A 9,909-nucleotide genomic window follows, 5' to 3' on the forward strand; every position below is an offset into this window, starting at 1 on the left:
TTACAAATGAATATAGATTTAAGGTAAAAGGGGGAAGTTTAAAAGACATGTGAAAGGCAAGTTTTTACAGAGAGGATGGTAATAGACAATAGACAATAGGTGCAGGAGTAGGCCATTCTGCCCTTCGAGCCTGCACCACTAAGTGCCTGGAATGTGCTGCCAGTGGAGGTGGTAGAAGCAAGTACATTGGAATGTTTAAGAGGCATCTTGACAAATACCTGATAGGCAGGGAATAGAGGGATCTGGACCATATAGAGGAGAAAGGTCTTTAGTTCAGAAAAGTGTCATGTGTCAGTGTGGGCTTGGTAGGTCAAGAGGCCTGTTCATGTATTGTACTGTTCTTTGTTCTTTAACTGTCAATCAGCATCAATGGATACATTCTTCACAGCAATGTCTCTCTCGAGCACTTGCTAACCAATCAGCACATTGTTCCCATACAGTGGAAATGTTGGTTTTCTCATTGAATCGGTATTTGTGTGATTTGTCCTGATAAATGAAAGACAAAAAGCTCATCAAAATGTGTCTTTTTTAGCTAGACTACAGACTTATGATGATATCTTCATGACATTTCTATGTGCCATTCATAAACTCCGAGCTATCTGGAGCAACGCTTGTCTGTGACTTTTAAAATTAAAGCAAAAGACCCTGATCTGAAATAAAAACTAGAAAGTGCTACAAATCTCAGCAGCATCCTGTTAAAGAAATGAAGTTCACATTTTGAGTACCCTTCTTCAATTTTAACGAGGATTCATATTGGATTCAAAATGTTAGCCTGGTTTCTCTCTCCAGAAATGAAGAGAGACCTTTGGAGGTTCTTCAGGACTTTCTGTTTTCATTGCCTGTGATTCATACCCCAGTCAGCCTATGAGGAAATCCAGTCTTAATGTCTCAGCTGGTGATTGGAAGCTTTACATCATGAGATAGGACTCATCATCATGACTGTGCTGTTTTTTGCTTCCATCCTCCTGCGGCTCTCCTATGCTGGGAGTTGAGCAGTTACAGAAGGCAGTGACCTGATGTCAGCTTTAATGTTCCCACCAAAGTTTGATGCCAAAGGTCAGTTTGGAGAACCATTTTAACCATCAGGCCGCAGGAGATGCAGTGATTTGTGCCATCGTCTGGTTTTGTTCTGCTCCTTCGATTTTGTGCCACCTTGATCTGCAAGAGAGCAGGGAGAATGTCAGAGATTGTGAGGCACCTGCTACAGCTTTATAGTGAGGATTTGTGGAGGCATCATGGAACGTGTGAATCTGGAAGTATTCAACCATGTGTAAGAGTGAAGTAAACTATCTGGATGCTAGCAGTGCATCCTTTGTTCCAGAGACTGGAAATTGATTTTGGCGTGGTAGATTGAGCAGATAATGTGGAGGAGCTGTTGTTGGACTGGGGTGGACAAAGTATTGAAGGAGTGATGAATGAGCCACAGCTACCTAATGAAGCCAACATTGTGGGCTGAAGGGCCTGTTCCGTGCTGTACTGTTCTATGATCTATGTTCTATGTTCTATGAAGGAGCAGCAATCTGAAAGCTAGCGCTTCTAAATAAACCTGTTGGACTATAACCCGGTGTTGTGTGATTTTAATATTGAACAGAGTGAGAGGTTGCTGTGGGAGAAGATATCACGTGAAGATACATGCATTGAGCTTGACTAGCTGCATGAAGACAGTTAATTTCTTATGGCATGGCTATCTGAGATTGACAGATCTATGTTATCAAAAGCTATTGAGGATTATGTGGCAAAACTGGAGTTAGTTTCTAATCAGCCATGATCTCCTAAATCTGAGGATTAAGCTCAAGAGTCCAAATGGCTGAACACCTTTTGTATGTTCCTGGGTTCTTCCTGTAATGGAACCTTCCGCATCAGCTGGTCACAGTGATAGTGGGTATATAGCAAGGGCGCTGAGAGGACTGTTGTGGTCCAGTACTGACTTCCCTACTTCTGGACTAGAGGTCCTGGGTTCAAATCTTTTCTACTCCAGAGGTGTACAATAAGATCTCTGACCAGGTTGATGCGAAAACATAAAACAAAGGTGCTGAGCAGTACTACAGCATCTCCACCAGCAGATGGCAGTAGTGAAAGCGGACAGCTGGAGTCATAAGGTTTTCTTGTTGGAAAGAAAGGACGTCATTTGCTATCAGGGAATTGATGGCAGGGGAAGCAGGCAGGCAAAGAAATTCTTCAGACAAATATTACCCAAATGATCATTCCATGCATACAGAATTCTTTGTCTAGTTTTAATTTTCCTTTGGTAATGAACAGATGCCAATAGATTACAGAATCCCTGTTTCATGATCTTTGAGTTACCTGTATGTTCACATTTCATGTTGTACTTCAACTATGTATCTTGGTTCATCACACTAACCTTCCCTTTCTACTTTTATAGTTTCAGTTTCCCAAGAACTACTACCTGAGCAGGCAGACCACATCCAAGAGGAAGAAGGAGAGCAACTCCATACCTGCTTTGAGGAGATACAGTCACTTAATTTGAAACTCATATCCGCCAGCTCAGAGATTGGCATTGTGCATGTCGTAGACACTCCTGAACAGCTGGAATCTTCAAAAGGTTGGTCATTGGGCATGAGCGGGCTACAGCCAGGCTAGGGGTAAATGATGGTTTGTGTGAGGTTGCAGCAGGTATAGAGGGCTCAGATAAGGACTGTGATATACAGGAGAATGTTAATGAACTGCACACCAAGTATGTCTGCCTGTTGTTACTGTCAAGCTGTATTGTGGCCCAGGGCACCCACAGAACTTGGAGTTAAGATTGTCGAGGTGCAGCCCTGTGGAGCAGCTCCATAAGGCAAAATCCTGCTGCCCTGCTTCAGAATGACAGCATTTTTCTTCTCATCAACACTACTTCATCAGTGCACTTGCTGATGTCTGTCAGCCAGTCAGTCCAGACTGGGGACTTCCTCTGAGATGATGCAGTCCAAAGTCAGGCCTTGAGGCTTAATCTGGCTCGTGTGCATCATTTGGAACCAACGGTCTGCCTCCAGCCATCTATCAGTCTGAGGCAGTGTTGTAAAGGAGCACCTGCACAAGCAAAGGCAGGACCTAAAGGGTTACCCAAGATGAACAGCTCATTTCTATTTCTATAATTGGTTGCATTTTGGGCTCAAAATATTTATTGAGAATATTTGTGTGGGGCCTTTATTGTTGGATAGTGGTCAAGTGGACTGCGATGAGGAATTTGGGATGGATGTGGTGGGGGAGTTGTGAGACCACAGTGGTCAGGGAGGCAGTTTTATGAGAAATGCGTCCTGCGAATGCACTCCTTGACAGCACATCAGGATATCAGAGATCAAAGATTCATGTCTCCTCTTCATCCTGAGATAGATTGCAGATTCCTGCTGTAATAGCTGTATTCTCCTGCTAACCCTGTTATGGAGGACACAGCAGACCAGCACATATTTCAGAGGCTGGGTTGTGTACTGTAGAGCCACCACTGAACTATCAAGGCAGCAGAACCATTTCTTGACCAGGTCAATTGTCTGCTCTGCTAGAATTGTTAGTGTTTAACAGCTCACGTGGCCACTGTATTTGTGTGGTTAGATCGTGATTGGGCTCATCAGCCACATATCCCTGAACAGTCAAAATCAGTTTGGTTGCTGCCAAGCACCTATGGAAGCCCAATGTTAGTGGGTCAGTTGACCAATGTAAAAAGAATGAATCCTGGCTGCTGCCCAGATAACAAACATTCATTGATGTGATGCTGTTGGCAAGGTCATATGACCAGTACCCATTTATAGAATGGCAACTCTTGTGGGTCCTGTATCTCTCTCCTGTATCTCCTGTATTGGCAGCAACAGAATTGACTCAAATTCTGTGCCCAGACGTCAATTCAAATGGTAGACCTTTTGTAAGACTTTTGAGGAATAAGATTTGGAGATGCCGGTGTTGGACTGGGGTGTACAAAGTTAAAAATCACACAACACCAGGTTATAGTCCAACAGGTTTAATTGGAAGCACTAGCTTTCGGAGCGCTGCTCCTAACCACCTGATGAAGGAATGGCTCTCTGAAAGCTAGTGCTTCCAATTAAACCTGTTGGACTATAACCTGGTGTTGTGTGATTTTTAATGATGAATAAGATGTTTGATAAAGTCAACGAAGATGAACATCTGGAGTCTACTGATTGATGTTTCAAAAAACCACTTTGTGCCACATAAGTTACAATGATTACACATTTTGCTTCCTTTTTGAAATACAGACGATGCTTTCTATGATCTCCAAAAGACCCACATCAAGGTTTTGAAAGAAAGTTGTGTCTATGTAACAGAACCCACGTCCAAAAAGTTTGCAAATCTATGGATTGTCAACAGCAATGCATACCCTTTGAATCACGACACCTCACAACATGTGGGGTTGGATCAGAATGTTATGTCAACCAATCCCCTCAGCTACATAGAGATTTTAACACCTACATGTGGAGATGGAAAACCTCACAGAATCATTGTAACAAAGGGAATAGCTGGGGTTGGAAAGACAGTTTGTGTGGAAAAGTTAATTCACGACTGGGCTGCTGGTTCTACACTGTCAGAATTTGACTTCATATTTTTGTTTTCCTTCTGTAAGCTCAATATGCTGTCAGAAAGGTCACTGAACCTGGTGCAACTTCTCCAGCATTACTACCCACACTTGGAGCATTGCGAAGAGATTCTAACAAGCAAATCAGTCAAATCCTTGTACATATTTGATGGACTAGATGAAAGCCTTCAAAGTCTGGATTTTGAAAAACAACTAGCCTGCTATGATGAGAATGAATTAATGTCCCTTGGATCTTTACTCACAAATCTCATCAGAGGCAACCTTCATTCTTCAGCTTCAGTTTGGATAACTACCCGGCCAGCAGCCCTAGGGCAAATTCCTCTCTGCTACGTTGACAGACTGACAGAAATAAAAGGATTCTGTGAGCAGCAAAAGAAGGATTTTTTTCACAAGAAATATGAAAATAGGCACCTGGCAGAAAAAATGATTGCAATTGTGAACAAAGAACTGAGTTTATCCCTTCTATGCAACATGCCAATTTTCTGCTGCGCTTTATCAATCATGTTGGAAGATGCACTTGAATTATTTCAGCATTGTGGGCTTGGTGATTCCATGCCAGTAGCAATTACATCTGTCTTCACCAAGTTCTTAGTGCATGTCTTCTCCCACCAAGAGCAAAAATTGGAGTATTTAACTCACAAGAAACAGACCATTGATGCACTGTTGAAGTCAAAGCAAAAAGCTATCATCAGTTTGGGGAAGTTGGCTTTCGATCTACAGAGAGGCCAGATGCGGATATTTTATGAGAAAGATTTAAAAGTATACAATGTCGATGCTTCCTTGGCAGAAAGTGGATTTTGCAAAGAGGTTGTTGTGGGAAATGCAAATCCTTCAAAGAAGGCCTTCTGTTTTGTTGATGGGTCACTGCAGGAATATTTTGCTGCTTTGTATGTTTTCCTGTCATTAAACAACAACAAAAATAATCCTTTAAACACTGCAGCGAATGCAAAAACATTACGAAAACATGAAAGACCCTCTTATTCCCAAGTCTGTAAACAGGCCTGTAAGGAAGCAATGAAAAGTTCTTGTGGTCACTTTGACCTGTTTCTCAGATTCCTTTGTGGATTCGGGACTCAAAAAAATCAGCAAATCATGAAAGGACTGATGACAAGTTGTGAAATAAATCGTGATGATATAACAAAGGTTGTTCAAATTTTCAAAAAGAAATTGCAGGAAGATATTCCTCCAGAAAAATGTATTACTATTCTACAGTGTTTAAGTGAATTAGAGGATAATTCACTGGTAAAAGAAACCAGAAAGATCATTGTTGCTGGTACTGTTACTTCTCGGACACTTACACCAGCAGAATATTCAGCACTGGCATTTGTTCTGCAAATGTCTAACGGAGATATGGAGGCATTAGATCTTTCACAACTCAAAATATCTTCAGTTGGATTCCAGAGACTGGTGCCAGTTCTGCCTCATTTTACAAGTTTAAAGTAAGGATTTCGACTTCTGTTTAAGCAATAATTCATTTATAAAACAGTAATTTAGAACTTATGTATAAATTGATTTGGTTATATGTAGAGGGCACAATTGAACAATTGTCAAAATCAAGTGAAGTGTTGGTGGTATAAAATGTTTCTATGCTTGTTCAAAATGATGTAGGGAGCTCTATACTTCCCCTTCATTATCATGAGCATTCAGTTATGTACGACTAGTTTGAACTGTATTGCTGACTGATTCCATGCCTCAGCAAGAGACCCAAAACTGTGAAAGACTAAAATTACCCTGCACTAAAGGAGGGATTTTGTGAAGCTGGAGGAACCAGTCACTGTAACATAGAGAAAAAAACTGAACAATGGTGGAACCAGGGAAAGAGTGGGCTCTATTCTCAGGCTTTGTTGGAAGAGGTGAAAAGGAGGAGGGAAGTGCAATTTATAAAAGGACTCATGAGGACCTCCAAGTGTTTAAAAAAAAAGGGCTGTGTAACTTTAGTCATCCAGGCTGTGAGCCTCAAAATACTGGATGCAATGCCTCAAAAATTTGAATGAATTCACACAAGTGGCGAAAGTCTGTGAATTCATCTTCAAATGCCATACCCTACTGTCAGTACCAATGGTCTTAGACAGTGTTCATTACATTACATCCCACCACTCATCCACTAACAGACTCTTTCAATGAAGACTCATGTCTAACATTCAACCTGCAGCTCATCATCACAAACTTACTGATGCTGCCAGTGTCACAACACATTACATGGTTTTCCCACACTGGCAGCTATTTAAATATGACAGCACACGACCCAAATATACTGTCTCATACTCACTTAACTACTTTTGTCTCTACATCAAGACAAAGACACCTACAACTGGAGATAGCATGAGCTAGCAGTTGTTGGACAGACACAGCTGTTACTCCTTATACTAATGGAGGAGATGGTTCTCGCTAGTATTAGAGAAGTCTTTGTTGACTTCATGCCAAAAATGGGACAGAAACCCTAGAAAATAAAGGCATCTTCATACCTAACCCTTCTTCTCACTTCTCATTTTCATGCATCCCACACTCTCATTTACAACCTGTAGATGGCTTAAGCATGCAACTCTAGCTTTGCCGCATTCTCCTCACCACAATCCTACTTCTGTGCATTTCTCCTTTAAAGCATCCAAGAACTACCACTTTGCCAAGCAGTGACTGAAGTCCCACAGGACAATAATGTTGAGACTCTATCAATTGATTTCACACTCACAGTCACTATTTCAGATCCTGAAATTGACAGTACTGAGGTGGGATCAGAGATGAATGACAGAACATGAATGACCAGCAGTCAGAGCAAGGGGAGAGGATTATCCAGGTGTCAACAGCTGAGAATCTGTCAGTTTTGAGGAAGGATCACTCGATCCAAAACATTAACTCTGATTGCTCTGCCAGACTTGCTGGGCTTTTCCAGCAATTTCTGTTACAATCTGCAACCTCATGGCCCAGCATATCCCCCTTTCAACCATTACCATCAAGCCAGGGGATCAACCCAGGTTCAATGGAGAGTGCAGGAGGGCAGGCAGGAGCAGCACCAGGCACACCTAAAAATGTGACGTCAACCTGATGAAGCCACCAAACAGGATCACTTACATGCAGAACAGCATAAGCAGCAAGTCATAAGACAGAGCTAAGAGTTCCAACAACCAATGGATCAGATCTAAGCTTTGTAGTCCTGCCACATCCAGTCATGAGTGCTGGTGGACAATTAAATAACTCATTGGAGGAGGAGGCTCCACTAATATCCTCACCCTCAATGATGGAAAAGCCCAGCACATCAGTGCAAAAGATAAGCCTAAAGCATTCAGAGCAAACTTCAGCCAGAATTGTCGAGTGGATGATCCATCTCAGCCTCTTCTAGTGGTCCCCAGTATTACAGATACCAGTCTTCAGCCAATTCCATTCACTCCATGTGATATCAATAAATAGCTGGAGACACAGGATACTGCAAAAGCAAGGGGACCTTATAACATTCTGACAGTAGTATTGGAGACTTGATCTCCAGAACTTGCCATTCCCACATGACAGTGGTTGTCCTGTCATTACTGCTGCTTTGCTAGACCTTTCTATTTTGGCTGTCAGCCAGCAGCTCAGAGTGCTGCCAGTCCTGCTGAGATGAACCAGTCTGCTGCTGGGCCCAGAGTTGCTCAGGGATGTCTTCCCAAGTCATTTTCAATCAGCACCTCTGGGAGTCAGCAACTTTTTTTACCAACCATGCTGGCACATGCTTCTAGCTGCTATAGGAGCACCAGGTTAGGCAAAAGCACATAAATGTCTGACACTAATAGGAAGAAGGGCTTATGTCCGAAACGTCGATTCTCCTGTTCCCTGGATGCTGCCTGACCTGCTGCGCTTTTCCAGCAACACATTTTCAGGTCTGACGCTAATAGTATGCCCAAATAATATTAGTTGACAGAAAGGTAAGCTTTGATTCATAAAGGTAAAGTCACCATAGTCCTACCAGATTGTAGGGCTGCTTTTGCATTACAGGGTAGTGGTTTAAACTGAGGGTGACCTTGCCTCAGGCAAGGGGAAAGGTTGAGAAGGAGAGCCCTTCATGTTAAACTCACCCATGCTGTTGGCTTCACTCTGCGTCACAAACCAGCCATCAGTCAACTGAACTAACCAACCCCACTAATTTTAATTGAAATATTCATTTTGTGGTGGGTTTAATTTTTGTGTTGTAGCCAAATCAATACTTTGATGGTCAGTATTGAATGAGTATAAATTGTGGGACTTGTAGTGATTGGGGGATTAGGGTTGTATTTACTAATATCATAATCACAGAGTTATTCTTGTTCAGTCTTGCCAGAAGGGGAATTGTCTCGGTTGCCTCCTCCCTTCCTTACCCTGTTGGTTGGTTTCTTCCTGGTGGCAACAGCTGTCTCCCATGAGCACCACAACAGATTTTGACACTCTATGGAGTACTGCAGGATTCTTTGTAAGTGATCCAGACAGAGGAATGTTGTTGCAGCTCACCAATGGTCTTCTGTATCACATTTTGTGTGACACTATGGCTTTCTGTGTATACATGCTGCTGTTCATATGTGAATGGGCCATGTGGTCAACGGATATCCCTTATCACTCAGAGCTTACAACCTGCTATTCATCTCTTGATTTGTTGAAGTAGCCCAACTTCTGGTGGAATGGCAGACGATCATAAACTAAAGGCATCCTGACTACCAGCAGCATACTAGGTATTGGCTAGAATGTACATGTAGGCTCCCACACCAACAGGGTGTTGACTGAGTATAATCCTTTTTGGTTGGAATACATCTCAGAGTTGACATACAATGCCCACACAACAAAGTGTTTGCAGTCAATGTCACCCTGCAACATGAAGAAACCTGCAACACACTACTTCCTCTTGTCTGACAAGACAGAATTAATTACATTCAGTCCTTTTTATATTGAGTTGCAGTCACCTCTTTAATTTTATTTTATTTCAAAAATATACTTTATTCATAAAATACTTTGATGATCTGTACAACTGGACATGCCATACATATGTAAACATTCCATTTGTTTGCATACCGAAAACAGAGTAATCATTCCTATTTACAGGTCTGTACAATTACATAGAGCCATTTGCCGAGTCCATCAGGAAGGATGCGAGCCTGAGAGGGGTGACTATTCCTGGCAGCGGGGGCCTGCAGGTTAAGGCCTCCCTGTACATGGATGACGTCGCTGTTTTCTGCTCGGATCCGCTGTCCGTGCGCAGACTCATGCGCATATGTGACCAGTTCGAACGGGCCTCGGAGGCCAAGGTAAACCGAGGCAAGAGCGAAGCCATGCTCTTCGGGATCTGGGCCGACCAATTCTCTATCCCCTTCACCGTGAGCACTGACCACTTGAAGGTGCTGGGTATTTGGTTCGGAGGAGCTGGG

The 9,909-nt window shown here is 42.5% G+C and overlaps 1 protein-coding gene across 3 annotated transcripts in view; it reads left to right on the forward strand.

The window, feature by feature from the left end:
- Window positions 1-973: 973 nt before the first annotated feature.
- LOC122556326 (NLR family CARD domain-containing protein 3-like) overlaps window positions 974-9,909 on the forward strand; it is a 40,783-nt gene continuing 31,847 nt past the window's right edge. For 2 of the 3 annotated variants that reach the window (XM_043702951.1, XM_043702952.1), the window contains exons 1-3: window positions 974-1,056; window positions 2,384-2,563; window positions 4,209-5,985. In XM_043702951.1, coding sequence (XP_043558886.1) covers window positions 1,017-1,056; window positions 2,384-2,563; window positions 4,209-5,985 — 1,997 coding nt within the window. In that variant the 5' untranslated portion in view covers window positions 974-1,016. Of the gene's footprint in view, window positions 1,057-2,383; window positions 2,564-4,208; window positions 5,986-9,909 lie in introns of those variants that run through there. The other variant, XM_043702953.1, reaches the window with a different exon arrangement.

Source organism: Chiloscyllium plagiosum, chromosome 13 (assembly GCF_004010195.1).
Source record: "Chiloscyllium plagiosum isolate BGI_BamShark_2017 chromosome 13, ASM401019v2, whole genome shotgun sequence".
Classification (NCBI taxonomy): domain Eukaryota; kingdom Metazoa; phylum Chordata; class Chondrichthyes; order Orectolobiformes; family Hemiscylliidae; genus Chiloscyllium; species Chiloscyllium plagiosum.